Source organism: Tauraco erythrolophus, chromosome 5 (genome assembly GCF_009769465.1).
Source record: "Tauraco erythrolophus isolate bTauEry1 chromosome 5, bTauEry1.pri, whole genome shotgun sequence".
Taxonomy (NCBI): Eukaryota; Metazoa; Chordata; class Aves; order Musophagiformes; family Musophagidae; genus Tauraco; species Tauraco erythrolophus.
Genome location: NC_141469.1, coordinates 41,167,585 through 41,185,739, shown reverse-complemented (window position 1 = coordinate 41,185,739; position 18,155 = coordinate 41,167,585). Strand labels below are relative to the sequence as shown.

The following is an 18,155-nucleotide window of genomic DNA, read 5'->3' as shown; positions in this document are numbered from 1 at the left end:
AACCACAAACAAACCTTAACAATGGGGAAATTGTGGTAAGGAATGATACAGGAATATTTTACTGTGTCGTGTTTCGCTGTTTGTTGTGTTGTTTAAAACAAAGAGTAATTGTGGGTTAAACTGCTTGTATACTCCCTGAAATTACGCTCAGACTCTGCCTGGAAGATAAAAGTCCTGGCAGCACTCACCATGTTAGGAGTGTAACAAAGATCACACGTGATGTGCCTCGAGGTAGACCTGGTCCGTGGGGACGTACCATGCGGCAGTTCTGGCTGCAGGGGCTGTGGAGGGCACAACTGGCATGGAGGCATCTGGAAGGGCACAAAGCAGTGCGTGGGCAGCGCGCTTGTGTTCCAGTGCTGATGGAGGAGCGTCTGCAGTAACGGGAAGACAAAGAACCCAGAGCAAGTCCTGAGCTGTTACGCTGTTAACTCTACCATGCTGCGAGAAAAGGGTTTTTTACCCGTCTTCCTGCTGTGTCTTAACTTTACACGTACAACGCAAGCCTGTGCATGATTCGCACGGCTTTTGCTAGGTACGTATATAACGTTACAGCCTCTACTGCAGTACAGCCCCTTGATGCCCGTCCCCTCACCAACCGCTCTACGCCTGCTGTTCAGTGCCTGCGATGGCGCTGCTGTTAATTCAGGAGCACGCTAAGGAGACGAGGACCCTTCTCTGGGAAACGCATCTCAGAGGACACTTGTGCCCCGCCGCGCTGCCCGCGGCGTGACCCACGCTCTCCGCTGCGGCCCGGCCCTGCGGCCCGGCCCTCCTGCCCGGGCATCGCGGCCCTGCCCGGCTCCATCGGGGACCCTCGCCGTGCGGAGGCGCCCTGGGCCCGGCCCCGCTCCGTGGGCAGGGCCGCGCCAGGCCGCGGGCGGTGGGGCGCCGCCGCAGCCCCGGCTCCGGCAGGCCCGTGCCCCGACGCCGCGGGGCGGCCCCGGCCGGGCGGCCGGCAAGAGGTGGCCGCAGGCCCCGCCTCTCCCCGCAGGCTCCTCGGCGGAAGGCCGGGGCGGGCGGAGGCGCTCGCCGCCGCATGCCGCCGCGGCCCGCCGGAGCCATGAGCTCCCACCGCAGCGAGAGCGACTGGCAGGGGCTGGTGAGCGAGGTGAGGCGGCGGGGCGGCGGAGCCGCGGGCCGGGGCGCCCTGCCTCCCGCGGCGCAGGCCGCTGGCCCTCCCGGGGCCGCCGGCGGAGAGGGGCGGGGGGCCCGCCCCGCCGTGGCGCCCGGCTGCTGCCCCGCTCCTCGGGGAGATTCTGGCGGGCCGAGGGGCACGGCTGGATGGAGGGGATCCGGGGCCGAGAGAGATCCCGGCCCCCGCGGCGGGGGCGGCAGCCGGCGGAGCCGGCGGGGGTCATTACACCGTAGCCCGGCGAGGCTGAGCCGAACGGCCACGTCTGCCATGTGGCTCAGACCAGCCGCGATCCGCCCTCACGCCGCCGGCCCCGACCCCCTGCCCGGCTGCCGAATAGCGGGGACGAGCGGCTGCGAACCTCTGGCGGGTGCGAAGTGCCGCGTGGCTGCCAGAAAACAGGATTTGTGGGCGCGGAGCCTGCCGGCGGCGTGCGGCCGACAGGGATGCTCCTGTGGCGGTGGCCCCGGGCCCCGCACCGTCGCCGGCTCGGAGCGGGGTCCGGCGGCGCAGCGCGGCCGCGGCAGCCAGCGCGGGATGGGGGGAATGCTCCTGCCAGGGCGCTCCTCGGGCGTGGGCTTTATTTTCCTGCGTCGCTTGAACCACACTTGAAAGGGCTTTGAGATCGTGGTGGCATGGATGCAATGGGAGAAAAGTCTGTAACGGGATAGGGACCAGAAGCTTCAACAGGTAGAGGGAGGGTCTTCAGAATACAAGAGCAGAAAATTGTGTTATCTACTGCGTCACATTAAAAGATCCAAAATGTTTACAGGTACGCGTTTTCATGTGGGATAAGTTACCCAACTCAAAACAACTTGAGGTCAGTATAATTTAAAGGAAAGTGGTCAAAGTCAAATCTGTTTCATAGGCGAAACCATGAAGTTTGAAGTAGGTTGCCGTGCTGATTTTTACATTGTATTTTGCATTGCGTTATTTTTTCATAACTATAAAAATAGTATTTTTATGTTTACAGCTAGCAAGCAAAGCTTCTGCGCAGATGGCGTGGGCCTAGGTCAACCTGACTGAGTCCACTGCCCTAGGGTACAATGCACGCAGGTGAATTCCTCTGATTTCCGGAGGGCTTTGCCTCCGTGGTGTTATGTGAGCATGGCTTAAGGCCCTGACCTGTCAGAAAGACGCATATGAGTTCAGAGTCCTGAACCTGTCACTTCTCCAGGTGATTTCAGTGGGAGTTTGTGTGGGCCCAGGTCTGTGCTAGTACAGTACGTCCAAGCTTGGAGTCTACCTATGCACACAGTGCTTGCAAACACAAAAAATAATCTAGAAGAAAGTGAAAAGTGTACTGTTAGTAGTATCCTGATTGTGCAGTGTTGCGTCTGACATCTCTTTTCCCAAATGGAGTTTTATTTGAGGGCAGGGGTGATGTCACATGGCAGGGAAGGGTAAGAGATGGAGACAAATCAAGAGGTATGTTCAGAGGAAATGTCCTTATTCTTGGCTTTAAAAAGTAATTTAGAATTACTTTGAAACTTTTTTACTTTTTATATGATTTAACCTAAAACCTCAATCCTGAAATTGAACACTTATTTCTGGTTTAGGGGCTTCTTGATTGTAGCGAAGTTTAATGACTCTGCCAAGCTACACTCTTGCAAATACTTAAGCATACGTATAATTTCTTTTTTTCAGGAACGATTGGAGGCCTAGTGATTTATATTCCATTTTCTTTCCTTTCTCTCTGTTCCCACAGCAGGCTTACAGCCTGTTTTTCTGCGTGAAGTCTGTAGCACATACTGTCAGCATATAGGCTTCCCTCTTTTGCCTTCCTCTTCCTCTGGCTGTTGTGATTAAGTTTGTGCCATTTACCCATTAACTCCAACATCCTAATGGGTCTGTGAGAAAGTGACTCAACTTCTGGAGTAACATGTAATAAGTTTTTCCAGTTTACTGTATCCCGCAGTGGTACAGAGCTTCTCCAGGCCTCTCAGCTTCAATGCTAAGTAATTTAAGTTTTGTTCCCTGCGCATTTCATAAACATTTTGAATTGCTTTCAAAATGCAAGGTAACACAGGCGGGAAAAGACATGGTAGCTCTAAACAAACACTCTCATGTTGCTGACACTGGACAGTTAAAACATAGAATGGGATTCAAAATCTTAGTATAAAAGACCAGAAGCTGGTGGGTTCAGATCCATGGTCACAATCTTTTTTATTTCCATGAGTTCCGTTCTCCAAATTTGAAAGCTTAGGAGTGATTGAAATAGTCGTCAAAGCAACTGTAATATTTTCAAAAGTCTGATATTGCAGGTGTTAAGAAAAGTGGTAGGATGTATTTTTGGTCTTTGTATATACGCATAAACACTTGTACGCACAGCTGTGTGTTTTTGCAGTTTGACTTTTTATTCTTCATTAGATAAAAAGAATACTTGGGTTTTTTTTTGTGTTGCAGTCTTCTGTATTTACTCTTTTTTTTTCCTGTTGACTTTTGTTCCGTTTCAGTGCCTTTTGCCCTGTACTCTTTCACATATGTTTCTCTGCTTTTATTATGCTCATCACTAACTTCTTGCTTGTTCTTTTGCCTCCACGTTTATGTATTTTTCCACTTTCTCTACACCCACATGCATTTCAGGCCTAGTATGCACCTGGTACTCTGTACAATCTTTGCACCACGTGTACCTTGAGCATTCTTTAAACTAACTCTGAATAGGATGACGTAGGAATACTGGGACAAAGCCAACTTAGCAAATACCAGAGGAGCAGAAAGAGTTGTTATTTCCATTGATAGTCTCGCAAACTGAATGCAAAGAACAAGCTTCAGGAGTGAGCATCCACATGAATTTTGCCCGTTCTTTAGCTGAGTTCAAGTATTGGTGGTGGATGAATGTGTACAAGGTAAAGTACTCTATTGGATTACTACATAATTTTTGCTTGGAGTCTGGGTTTTTGTCTAACATTTACCTCACTGAATGACCTGTATTTAGGATATTTAAAAGGCTGTGTAAAGCTGTAGCATGAAGACCTGGTCAATAACTGCTTGGCACAAATGAAACTGAGCCATAGCAAGAACTTTCTTGGTGGCTGGACTGAGATGGTGGTCTCAGTCCTCCAGAAACAAGTGACCTTCATAAATCTCAAAAGACTATCCCAAGAGTATGGCCCATTCCTTTGAATGTACCTTTGAATATTTCTTACTTTAAAAAAAGAAAAACCCTTGGTGCAAACAAAATACCTCTCCCACCTGAAAGAGGATGAAAAGAGCAAAGTGTGACAATTTTTAGTTACTTTGCTGAGTGCGCTGCTAGAAAGCAATCACCGAAAGGTGGTTACACTGTCCTCTTCTCTGAAAAGAATAGAATTCTTGAAAAGAATTTTGGTCACCAAAATCTTGGTTGCAGAGGTTTGTTTGTTTGCTTTTAAGTGTTTTTAAATGTCCATACTTACTTGTCAGCCTGACAGCCGTGTTTATGAATATGCTAAGCTGTTGACTCACACAAACTGATGTCAGTCAACTCCTTAGTGTCTTACTTTTCCTGTCTCTGTAAGGGAGGTGAAACATAACTAAATCCCATTAATTTGAATGAAAACCATGACATACGAACTTTGTTTGAGGGTAGTTGGGGGCTTCTTTTTGAAGAGTTGTAGAAGCTTCCGTCTCTGTGTGTTCTGATGTGGAGAAGAGTGTGATTTCGGTTTTTGCCTGAATGCCATGTAATTTGTCTTGGAATCATTTGATCTAAGGATGATGACAGAATCAGTGATGGAGTGGGAGTAGGTGGTAGCATGATCTTGGGGTGGTGGGATGAGTTGAACAGTACTGGGAGATCATGGGTGGTAGGGCAAAAACGCTTTTACGTAGTCTGCAAGACCGCCTCTGTCCTTGCTGACTTCTATAAGTTTGGTCTCCTTTCTGCAGAAGTCAGTGAGTGTGCTTCCATTCACTTCATTGAGAGTTGGCACTAGTCCTAATTCAATACTGCTTGGAAAACATGTACTTTTGGCAATGTTTTCCACTGGATGCAAGAAAGGTTTCCTAGGAAACCCGTAAGACTAGAGTGGTTGTCCTCCGTCCTTTCTGCTAGCTTCTCCCTCGGATTTGCCAACTTCTAGAATTAAATCCAATGTCAAAATGCTTCTCTTTTTTTTGTCACCTCCCACACATTAGAGCATTTACTGTGTGCTATTTACAGCTACTCATATGTGACTGTGCCTCCTAAAATTAGTTTGAAGAAATTTAGTCTCCATTTAATTTGTCATTCTCAAGAGGCTATTTCTTGATTATTAACTGTGTGTGGTCTTCAGCACCCTTGCCTAGTGCTCTTGAGCTCCCTTGCCTAGTAATTGGCAGCTTAAAACTTGGAGAAAGAGTTTTTGAGAATTATTTATCAAATGTGCATCTATTGAGTAGTAGTTCTAGTTGAAATAGCTAAATGTTCCAGATGTGAATTCTGAATAAGAGTGAGAAACCTAACCTGCTTGTAATTGGCAGATCGTCCCTTTCCCATTGGTTGCACTTTGTGTTTTTTTTTATGTGGACAAGAGAGAAGAGGAAGGAAAATTAGTGAGATTTTCATGTTTATAATAGCTCGAACTTTCTGTCACGTTGCCTTTCCAAACAGAGCGTGAAATGTAATTCACCAAACCTGTATGATGGGACCCAACAGGCTTTGGAGCCACTAATTTCAGAGCTTTTCTAAATGCAGGCAAATGCTAGTGTCTGTAGGGAAGAACAAAATGGAGTGGATGCGCTGAGGTCCCTCGGTGACTGGGTTGGCATCGTGGCTTTGTTATTTGGAAAAAGAAGTGGAAATGATAAAAGAGCTGGTACTGTGGCTGCTCTCCGAAGTTCTCGGGAGCTATGGGAGAGGTGCTATGGAGATCTCTATGCTGGGCTTTCAGGCAACAAAACAAATGTTTGCTTGTCATGTTTCTGTGTCGCAGGTTGGACTACGATATTCACAGGGTTGTTGAGGAGCAAACACGGAGAAATTATACACAGTATACAAAACTTTTAGGGGCTGGTCCACATCGCAAAATAGCGTTATTTTGACTAATCAAATCAGATGATGGTAATATCTAAATGACCAGTGAAGATGAAGTGGTGTAATGTTGTCATCAACACAAGTTGTGGTGTTCTGGGGAGCTGCTTATATTGCTTAAATCATCAGTGAATGCTACCAGCCTGCTTTTGCAGTCAGGAGGTAGCTAGTGAAGCAAGTGCTGGGCAGCAGGAAAAGCAGAGTTGATGTTGTGGGATAAAACCAAGGACACTGCATTGTCTCAGATTTTATCAGAGATGAGGACATGAGATGAGATGGCAGGCAAATGGCCAGTAATTGTGTATTTCTCTGGGTTTGAGAGCTTGACTCCTTCAGATAAATTGAACAGTTTAATCTGAAGTCAAGGAGAGCAACATTACTGAAACAGTCAACAAACACCCCGAATAGTGACGTTACAATGCGTTTTGGGCGTCTTCAGTTTGTCATTTCCACAATGAAATTGCCTCCAAGAGTACAGTGAGGAGAAATCTGATAAAACTTAAGACAGTTCAATAGCAGTTGGATCTCTTGTCCAAAAGATGGTGAGTAGAGTTCAAGATTTCTTTGAGAGTATGGTGGGCAATATTTTTCCAAGCCCACGTACAGTGTGGTGGCCCATCAGCATTTGGGAGGACACTAGGTTGTGGAGTGCTGAGAGAACACAGAACGTGATCTACACGGATTCGAAAGCACAGTTTGGATACAGCATCTCTACTTTTACCTTCAGAAAATTATTTTTTTTTCCTTCTTGGCACTAATTACCATTAAATATCAAAGTATGGGCCAGTAATTGTAGAAATTTAAAATAAATTACTTTCTGATGTGAATTGGTGTGTTTGTTGGTTTAAAAAAAGAAAGTCTAAAACCTTGACAGTGTCCCAGCTTCATCAGATTATTAGACCATGTCTATGGCGTCGTTAATGAGATCTGTCCAGATTTGTCACTAAAAATAGCAATGGACAAATAGTAAGTGTTCGATGTAGAGGGTCACCTTGGAGCAGTTACACTCTCCTGTAATGTCAGTCTTTTTTTACTCAATTTCACTATAGCAGTTATCTGGCTGTAAAGCAGTTCAGGCAGTAATGTAGGATGTCATATATATTCCTTTAATTATTACGATCTTCCTTGTAGCAATTATAATTTGCTTTATTGCAGATAACAGCGAATTGGTAGATAAAAGTCACTAGACAGATATGAAAAGTTGTACGTTGTAGCTTTTGGATTGAAAGTATAGCAGCTGGTTCTTGGTTAACTTTGTTTTTTAAACTCAGAGATTATTTTGGAACATCAATTAAAGAGAAACAAGAGACAAGAAGAATAGTTTGTAGTAACTATAGTGCGTAAGAGAATTCTCTTGTTTGTCTCACTGGTAGACAGTACATGAGATGTAGGCTTTCCTTCAATTACAGAGGAAGAAATCTCTATAGGAATGTCAGAAGCATCTATTGAATGCATTTTCTCAGACTACATGAGAAAATTTTCTTTACTGCTTACGTGGCTCCAAAAAGACTGTTAAACCCCTGTGTTCCTTTTGACAGCATTCCAGTTTTTCTGCACTTACTTGTCCATATATGGGAAATGGTTGGTGGGACTCAGTTGTTTCCCTGAGTAGAATCTGTTTCTGGTACATTATTACTATTTTTAGCTCAATAATTTGGGAAAGTCAATATATGCAAAGGGCAAAAATGGCTTCAGAAAGTCTTCTAGGTGGCCATTTTTATAGTAAAATCCAAATAGTACATTGATGAGAGATGCCAAGCTCCTTCGTTCCGTGTGTCATATAATCAGTATATAATTCATCAAGTTAAAATATACTTTAAACAAGGAGGATGTCATTGTTCCTTTTCATTTAGACCCTGAACACAACTGTCCCCACAATCTGCCTATGATTCATTGTCCTCAACCTATAGATAATGGGGCCCTTGTCCCTACCGGTGCTGCTGTGAAAGGTGAAGCCTTCTTTTATGCTTTGAGCGTGTCCTGTGACTCATGGCAGAAGCAAGATTTGTTTGGCACTAGGTCTGCATTTCCTGCCTGATAAGTATTATTATTTTTTATAGTCTTATCCACATGCTCCAGTTAGCTTCCGGCTCTCTCGTACACTGTTTCATACACCAAGTCTCGTGGCAAGGCTTGGAGGCACCTGCAGTGGTGTGGGTGTCCTAAGGTGAGATGTTTAGCTTTGCTCCCCTCCCACTATGTACATCGTGTAGGCTGTTCTGCTCCACACAGGCATTGGCTGGATGGACCAGCTTCCTTCTTCCTGATGGTTCAATGAACAGGGCAGGGTACTTGCTTCAGGGGTTTGAGCTGTTGGCTTTTTCTTAAAGTCACTGCAAGTTTTGCTTTTACTGGTTTTACTGGTTTTGCAATTACTGTATCAGATTGTTAGTATTTAAAACAATTTAGTGAAGACATGTTTTAGAATTGACTAAGACGTGAGATGAAATTAGAAAAAAGAAGAAAGATTGTCAAAGGCACATATTTCAGTTTAAGGGAAGGAATTATTTTATCAAGTTTGAAGCAGGTTTACCATGTCAGTATAATCACTTGCTGACAATATTAAAGTTTAGCTTGTGATACCTTTCAGTTTTTTATCAGGGGACTTGACATTTGTGTAAGGTATCAGTAAGGACATAAGTACATAGGTACAGTTGCCTTTGTAAAGTTGATGCCAAGGCATCATAATCCAGAAAATTTATGGCAGCATTTCAACTTCAGTGTTGCCAGAAGTAAAATTAATCCAAGGTGGAAGTGTCCTTTTAGTGAGTTCAAATCCTTCTTGGAATTACTTTTCTCATTCCCTTCCCACTTTTTTGCAACTAAGCATTTCCCATTTTTGGAAAATGTTGGCTGTACTAATATACCAAACTCGCTTTTCCCTTTCTCATTGACTTGAAATTGAGGTTAACAAAGTCAATTCCAAGCAAGTAGTACATGCGAGTAATGATTTTTATCCCAAAGAACAGCACTGACTTGAACAGTATGGAAGTGCTGATGCTCTTGCTTTGTACAAGAGCCCATAATGACAAAGTATTCTTGTCACAGTATATAATGAAACTATAAATTGTTTTCATGACTGCTGTGATATTTGGTCTCTTGCAGTGCACATTCAGAAAGTATTTAGTGCCACGTCTTATGTGAGTCACATCAGAAATAGAAATATATGCTTTAGCATGAGCAACGTCAAGTGATGGGTAAGAAGAATCTGCTGATTGAACATCACATTAAGTGAAAAAAGTTGCCTGAAACTTCTGGTAGGTAACGTTTAGCCACTGCAGGAAAGGATGATGTACACGTTAGTCTCTCTTCCTTTCAGTGGGGAAAGGCAACGAAGCAGATCAGGCTGATGCGGAACAGCTAGGATTTGCTTTGCTTTGTGCATGAGCCCTGCGCATAAGAGGCGGTGGCTGGAGGGGAAGGCTCGCCTCTGCCTTCCCTCCCCATTCAGGTGCTTGCCATATTCCTGCATTACTTCCCATTCTTTTGATTCAACAAGCAAGTGCTTGTGGTATCACAGCTAAATTAGTTTTTTACCTGTGCCGATTACACTGTAATTGTTCCAGCCTCAAGGTAAATTTTGATTGCCACTCATGTAACCCTTTCTGCTGTAACATGGTCCTCTTTCCCTGTCCAGGTGGGAGGTTGAGCCCAGAGGACATTGCTGGTAGCGGGGAGGAGGGAAGGGGGAATGCTGGTTGCTGGCTGAGAGTGTTGTGGACACAAGTAGAAAAGGGAGTTTGCAAAGGCTTTTTCCTTCCAGCAGCCTTCCCAGGGCTGCGGGTCAAATCGTAAGGTTCCTCATACTACTGCATAGGAGGAAAAACAGGAAAAACTTGAATTGGTGAATTTTCTAATTTGCAGTTGTCAGGTGAGCATGTGGCCTTACAAATGCATTTCAGGCTTCTGATACAACAGATTTCTTTCCCGTGATTGTTATTAATAAGCTAAGATAACTTGTGGCAGACTTTGATCTCGTGCAAGATTTCTTCTTTTCAGAGAAATACTTGAGCCTCTTGAATCCAGTACTGGCTGGAGTAGAAATGACTTGTTACAATTATGTTTTTTTTCCCTTCTGCAGTATCTGGTGTGTAAAAGGAAGCTCGAAAGTAAAAAGGAGGCATTGCTAATCCTTTCCAAAGAGCTGGACACCTGTCAACAAGAAAGAGACCAGTACAAGCTTATGGCCAACCAGTTGCGGGAACGACACCAGTCTCTGAAAAAGAAGTATCGGGAGCTGATTGTAGGTTGTTCTTCATGAATACTGTATAATTGAGAGACAAGAATCAACCTCAAAAAAAAAAAATTGCAAGGAGTCCATAATGACTTCTGTAAAAATTTTTGGGTACTTGTTTACTGTAGTCCTGCAGTTGTATAGCCCTGATCGTATTATTACTCAGTTGTTCTGCATTGATGAGGTAGTGCCTGTTATATAAGACACAGAAAGACAGTGCATGCTCTGAGGAAATTAGTTTCAGTCATAATTCCATTTAAAAACTGACTGCATTATTATTATTCTACGGGGACTTAATGTACCGTTATGAAAAATAATGCAACATAAATTTGTTGCATTATTTGTTGTAATGACCTGCTGTTCTAGAAAAGTAAACAATTCTTCAGCCTTTGACAGTTTTTTGAGATAATAGTACTGATATTAATCAAAATACAGTATTTCAGAACAATTTTGATAACAGTTTAGTTAAAATATGTGTTTTAAAATTTGATCCACAAAGTTAATATATTTTCTGGCTTCAGAAATAAGTTGACAATAAAATATATCTGTTTACTTGTAGGATGGGGATCCATCCCTTCCACCTGAAAAGAGGAAACAGGTAGGATTTATTTTTCAGTTGACGTTATCGGTCTGCTGCAAAAGTACTTTGCAAACGTGTGAAAATATAAACTGAGAAATCTGGTAAAAAGCAAACAGTTCTGTTTATAGAAAAGCTCAGTCTTTAAACTGTAGCTTCTTGTGCTTTTGTCTAAGCATGTTTCACTCTGAAATATCTGAACTATCATTAATTAGAATATATGGCTATTGCTTTTATGTTCACCTGAGACTGAAATTGGGCAGTGTACGGAGACTTGAGATTGTTCTTCTTGTTTATCCTTCTCATGTTGAGTCCTAAAATGGGTTTGTGACAGGACTTCTCATACTTAAAAGCAATTTAGGAATGCATTGTCTGCATGCCCTAGTTGTTAATCTGTTGTTGTGAGTACTGTTTTCCAGTAGTTACTCTCCCAGGTCACTTGGACTCTGTGAGTTATAAATGGTATGAACAATGGTAATTGTGTTTTATGCTTCCCCTGAAAAACTTTTTGCCTTCTCGCTTTTTTTTTTTTCCTGGAGATCCATGTAGTGTGTCCCTGTTACGGAATATTGATTGTCACATCTTACAATTATCTTAATTTTTAGAGAAAAATGGCACCCAAAACACAATGTGTGAGCAGGGAGAGAAGAACTCAAAAGAACAAAAATTGTTACTGTAATTGTTAGTCCTGAAAGTCTTTTAACTGTGTTTAAAACATGATTATTGCATTCTCTTAATGGGTCAGAAGTTTTATGCATCATCCTTTCCCTGGGAGCTTGCATGCAGTTCTTGCTGTTTTCTTGAAATTTCAGGGGCTTAGGGTTTTGGTTGTTTTAAGCTAAACTTTCAGGGGCAATATAATTACTCCTTCAGGCACTTAAACAAATAGCAGCCAAGAAGTCAGTGGCTTAGTGTAGAATCATTTAACTTCCTCATTATTTAGCATAATTTATTTGATATAGGTTAGGTTTGTGCATTCTGACTACTAAAATTGGAGCTGAAGAATATATAGTTAAAAGGAAAAGAAACAATGCAGTATATAGGTCATTACAGAGATAAGTAGGAAGGGAGATTTGCCATCCCATGGATGTTGTTCTGATTCCTCTTCCATCTTTCAAAACAAACAAATCTGACACTTTTTTCCTAAAATACTAGTAAAATTTAGTCTAAAGTCAGAAGATGCAATTATATTAAGTTTTGGTAAATCTTACCATGGTAAGTAAGTGCCTGAAAAGCCATTTAATAATCTAGCTAGAAGTCTTTTTTTTCCTGAGGAAGTTATGTATTCATGCCAGGTAACAGTGAAAGGAATAAAATCTTGTTCTCAGATGGGGTCATTTACAGGTCTCCCCCAAGCACAATATATACCTCAGGTTGTTCAGTAATAGGCTGTCAGTGCACTTCTTGAGTTTTCATTCTCCTGAGAAGTGTGTCTGTAGCATACAAGGTGGATAGTCCGGAGTAGTTCGGGCAACCTTTCTGAAGAAGAGTGTAGTTTCGCTTTGAGAAATGCATCAAAGAATAATAAAATAAAGTTATGAATATTTTTCCATTATTACTCTACATACATTTCTAACCATTCTCTTATCTAAGAAAGAGTCATGTTCTCTGTGCTCTTTTGGTCTTTTTCCATCCCCTTTTTGCCCAGGAGCCTAGCTGCCTGCTGGGGGAAGTTTGTGACCTCGATCACTTTGTAAAAACAGATACCCTGATCCTATGATGAATTTTGTGTGACACAGAAATGCATGCTGTTCTCATGGTCAGAAATGAGATGAAAACATGATGTGCTGAACAATTTGCTATCTGTTACATTTCCTTACTGCAACTGAGAAATTATTGTTGAAATGGCAGTCTAGAACCTTAAATGTAGTAGGTGGGTTGGAATAGCTACTTTCTTCTCCTTCATCTTTTCATTTTTCATCTTTATTATGAATTAGGCTTTGTGACTTCTTAAATTATCTTGTTTTCCACACTGAGCCTCATCTCTCTGTTTCACAACACAGAATTTTCGTATTTTATATGGAAATATCATGTAACCAAGCAGTTTGTATCAGCAAGCAGTTCACTCGGAATGTGTTTTTGTAAAATTGGTGTTTCTTAAAGGTACCTTAATGTGCAGTGCTCTGCAGCGTTTTCCCTCTCAAAGCTGTGTGTTTAGTGGTACACATCTCTGACATAATCCAAAGGTTGTTCCATGTGTATTGCCTTCTGACAACCAACAAACACAGGAAATGAGGAACTCTGCTACTGAAATATCTTTTCCTGCAGTAGTTGTTTTCACATTAGTGTTGTTATCACAGCCTGTGAGCTGTCAGTGCTTTCCTGGCCCCTCTTATCAAGCACTCACCATTAAATGCTGCGGTTGAAGGTAGTTTTATAATGTCATGTGGTGTCAGGAGTGGGGTAATTTTTGGATAAATAATGAAGGGATGAAATGTTTCAGGAGGATAAGAGTAATGAAGAGTTGATTTTGATGTTAAAATTCACCAGAGATGCTAAACAGTAGACACTCCTCATTTTGAAAGGCGTGTTAAAACGTTGCTCCATCTACAGAGTCTCTGTTGTGCATCCTGTAGAAATAGAATTTCTACCATTCTGCATTGGTATACGTTTATATGCATATTCTGTGATGCATAACGTGTTTAAGACATTGGCAAACAGATACTAGTTTGGACAGTGTTGCCATGCTGAGAAACCTAAAGCAAAAAACATCGATGGGATTTCTACTATTATTTTCATCTACATTGTTTAAATTTTCAGTATAATTTCAGTTTGGGAGAAGCTTTGTCATTGAAATACGAGATCAGTGAATCCTTTGACCTTCTCTATGAAATGAAAGTTCTTTTAATACAAGTGAGATCTTTTGAATAAACAAAGGTGAAGTAAAATGCACGGTTAGGAAAATGACTGTTCTGGGCCACAGTCCTAAATGTGCTTTGCTTAATTTGATCTCAGTGAGACCACTCAGTTGGAGATAATGGGTTTGCAGTGGGGCTGTGTGTCAAGAATAAAGCCGCAATACATATGCTCACTGGCAAGGGCTTATATTTGTATTTTAAGTGTATGAGGAATCAAAATAAATGGAGCTAAACATCACAGGAGCACAGAATGGTTGAGATGGGAAGGCAGCTCTTGAAATTGACTAGTCCATTCCTCCTGCTCAAGCAGGGCCACCTAGAGCAGGTTGCCCAGTTCTGTGTCCAGTCAGATTTTGAGCATCTGTAGGGATGGAAATTGCACAGCCTCTCTCCTGACAACCTATTCCAGTGTTGGTTTGGGTTTTTTTTGTGTTCAGATACCTAAAGGTATTGGAGTGACTCAAGTCCCTTGTGAAGATCATGGCCTATGAATGTGAAACTTCTTCCAGTTGTATGAAGAAGGCCTCATCTACTACTTGTTCCTGATCAGATAGCAGATACCCAATACAAGAGCATCCATGTTGGTCTGCCTGCTAATCTTGACCCAAAATCTCTCAACAGACTCCTTGACCTGTCCCAAGGCAGGGCTCCATGCACTCCAGCTGCTCTCTCATATTAAGGGCAACACTCCCTCCTTGCCTTCCCAGCTGTCCTTCCTAAAGAGCCTGTATCCCTGCATCTCAGCACTGCAGTCATGTGGGCTATCCCGCCGTTTCTGCATGATTACAGTGAGATTTTAGCCCCCTGTAGCTGCACACAGACTTTCGAACTCTTCCCCATGCTGCATGCATTAGAGTAGACGCCTTTGAGGCGCATCCAAGTGTGCCAGTTCCACAGTACAGGCTTGAGAGCTTTCCTCACGAGGCTGTTCTGCAGGCACTTCCTTCTTTACATGCCTACACTCAAAGGGTTTATGCTTCAGCTCAGTTGTTTGTGAATTGCCATGTCGCTTCTCTTCCCATCACAGAATCAAAGGCCCTTAGCATGCCTACCCTATCCCAAACCTCCTTGTTCTCTCCTCCGTCGTTTAATGAGAGAGCATTAAACCTCCTTGTTCTCTCCTCTCTAGTTTAAAGCTCTCTTTGTGAAGTTGGCCAGCCTACTGGCAAAGATACTTTTGCCTCATGTAGTCAAGTGCGTCCTGTGTCTTCCAAGCAGCTGTTGAGCCTTAGAGAGGATCACATTGTCATAGAACCCTCTTTGAGACTCCTAATAATGAGCCTTACAACATAATGATGACAGTCCTAGTATAGAGCCCAGCTTGATAGTTACTCTTTTTGCCAGGCAAAAAGTCTCATCAGAGAACCTGTGTGCGTTTTTCTTGAAGATTGTGGTCCTTAACTCTGTTATCTGTAGGTGTCCCAAGGTGATTCATTCAAGCCAAGACTGATTGCTTCAGCGATCACTGACATCACCGCAGCATGCTACCCACTCACCAAGACATTGGTTAGTCAGCTTGATTTCTGCTAATGAGTAAGTTCACGAGCATGGCATTTTGGGGCAAGCAGAACATCAGAAGGACCAGAGGTTCTAGACAGAAGTATGTTGTGACATAGCACAAATGGACCCATTTTGATTCCTTTCACTTCCACTTCCAGCTTCTAGCTTAACATACTCAGCTGTCACAATTCACTTTCAAAACAAACTTCACAGATTACCGTAGCACCATTTTTGACATCATCAGAAAACATGACTAGTGTGATTATTTCTTGTTAATTAATGAATTTGGGAAGTTTTGCTAGTCTTGTGCTAAGGCATAAAAGCCGCATTCAGAGTCCTGTGAGATAAAATCTTCAGATAAAGTACACTACAGGCTAAGCAATCACTTTGTATTTATCTCACAAGGGTACTGTGAAGATTAATGTGATTTCCTCGTCTCTTCAGAGGGTTTGAAGATGAAAGACATTATGCATGTGCCAAACTGAGACCTGTGTGCTTTGCTCTGGTTATAGGTGCGTGTTTTTGACTCCTATAGAGTAAGGTAGCAGATGGAAAAACAACGCATCAGAGAGCAATATTCCCATGGATTTCAAAACGTCCCTGTGTGAGAGCATAGCCAGTGGAGGGATTTTGGTTTCTACATACTGAAATTTGCTGTTCCATTGATAGGAGCAGGTGACAGTACACAAAACTACAACTTTTAGCCACACTAGGAGTCATGCCTTGTGAAGTGACACTATTGTTTTTTCAACACATAGGTTCTTCAGTAAACGTGAGGCTAGCCGAGATGAAATGCTGTTTCCAATAAATGTGATTTATGTCTCTAAAATTTGGAGTGCTGTTTAGACCTGATGTGTACAACATCCTTTCCTCTGGTTGCTGTGTCTTACCTTGATGGAATAGAGAGACGCTTTTCCACATCCCTGCACCTGAATACTCTCGATAAATATTCTGTTTATTAGTCACAACACTCAAAATGTTCGAGGGATTTTAGTTCTTTTTGTGCATTATCTCGAAGTTTAAGTCATCCTTAAGATCTCAAAGCAGCTGAAATATTTCTGATAAAACAAGCCAATGAAACAATCTTTTCTTCTATCCTAGTATAGTAGTCTTTGTATAAGTACAAATTAATCATTTCTCTTTGACTACATTCATCTGCTGTCAACAAAACCTTGATGCCTATATGAAGTATGGGGGGACCGACGTACCTTATTGAACCTTCACAGTGAAGGGATTTCATCATAGAATCACAGAATCATAAAATGGTTAGGGTTGGAAGGGAGCTTAAACATCACCTAGTTCCAACCCCCCTGCCACAGGCAGGGGCACCTTCCACTGGACCAGGTTGCTCAAAGCCTCATCCAGCCTGGCCTTGAACACTTCCAGGGATGGGGCATCCACTGCTTCTCTGGGCAACCTGTTCCACTGTTTCACCACCCTCGTTGTAAAAAATTTCTTCCTTATGCCTAATCTAAATCTCCCCTCTTTCAGTTTAAAGCCATTGCCCCTTGTCCTATCACTACATGCCCTTGGAAAAAGTCCCTCTCCAGCTTTCCTGTAGGCCCCCTTTAAGTGCTGGAAGGCTGCTATAAGGTCACCTCAGAGCCTTCTCTTCTCCAGGCTGAACAGCCCCAACTCTCTCAGCCTGTCTTCATAGGAGAGGTGCTCCAGCCCTCGGATCATCTTCATGGCCCTCCTCTGGACTCACTGCAACAGCTCCATGTCCTTCTTGTGTTGGGGACTCCAGAGCTGAATGCAGTATTCCAGGTGGGGTTTCGGGAGAGCAGAGTAGAGGGGCAGAATCCCCTCCCTTGACCTGCTGGCCACGCTGCTTTGGATGCAGCCCAGGATACGGTTGGCTTTCTGGGCTGCCAGCGCACATTGCTGGCTCGTGTTGAGCTTCTCATCCACCAGCACTCCCAAGTCCTTCTCCTCAGGGCTGCTCTCAGTCCATTCTCCACACAGCCTGTACTTGTGCTTGGGATTGCCCCGACCCATGTGCAGGACCTTGCACTTGGCCTTGTTGAACTTCATGAGATTTCTGCCAGGTAACCTCTCATGATATTGGTAGTTCATACTGACACCCTCAGTTGCTGCTTATAACGTATGTTAACAAGTTGCTTTGGAAAAACTGGCCTCTTAAAGGAGCCTGTAGTTGATGCTAACCTTTTTTTGTTTGTCAGCCTTTGGCAAATGCTCTAGTGGCTGGGTGGTGTTTGGTCCTGTACAACACTATGCTAAGCTAATACACAGAAGACTGGTTGAAAAGAAGGGAAGAAGTATTTTATGTGTCTGCTGCTAAAATGGCCTTTTGGTTCTGTTAATCAGCTCTATAAAAATCCGGATTGCTGAGTGTCTGGAAGGTGTGTAAGCGCAAACGAGTCTTTCTTGTTTTGCAGAGCCTTGTCAAGCTTTGACTGGTGTGCTTCTGTGGTGGGGTTTCTGCCAGGTTCTCAGCGTGGCATATACTCAGAGGAGGAGAGGATTTTCATCTTCTTTTATGTCAAGTGTCTGCTTGGCAAGGCTTTGATTTTTGCTGCTGTTTTTCTGTGGGGAAATATGATCTGTATTAAGTGTATTTTGTTAAGTATGCCCAGGACCTATAATTTTGGAAGTCTTCTCAACATGATTTTTCAACTTAAAGAGAAAAATAACAGTAATTTTTGCTTTTTATCATAAGGAAGCTAGTACTAGAGGATGTTGTCATTTCTTCTACCTTGGAGTGAACAGTGGTAGTTGGTAATCAAAGCAGGTTTTTCTTTATTAATTTAGCCATTGCAATCATATGAATGCATTGGAGGAGAAAATGCAATTAAATTTGCTATCAGTCACACCCATCAAGTGTGCTTAATGTTTCA

At 42.9% G+C, this 18,155-nt stretch overlaps 1 protein-coding gene across 3 annotated transcripts in view; it reads left to right on the top strand.

Moving 5' to 3' along the window:
• Window positions 1-1,039: 1,039 nt before the first annotated feature.
• The window catches only part of CCDC149 (coiled-coil domain containing 149), a 50,129-nt gene continuing 33,013 nt past the window's right edge, over window positions 1,040-18,155 (top strand). For 2 of the 3 annotated variants that reach the window (XM_086612130.1, XM_086612129.1), the window contains exons 1-3: window positions 1,064-1,111; window positions 10,210-10,371; window positions 10,922-10,960. In XM_086612130.1, the coding sequence (XP_086468256.1) occupies window positions 1,064-1,111; window positions 10,210-10,371; window positions 10,922-10,960 (249 nt within the window). Of the gene's footprint in view, window positions 1,112-10,209; window positions 10,372-10,921; window positions 10,961-18,155 lie in introns of all 3 variants that reach the window. The other variant, XM_086612128.1, reaches the window with a different exon arrangement.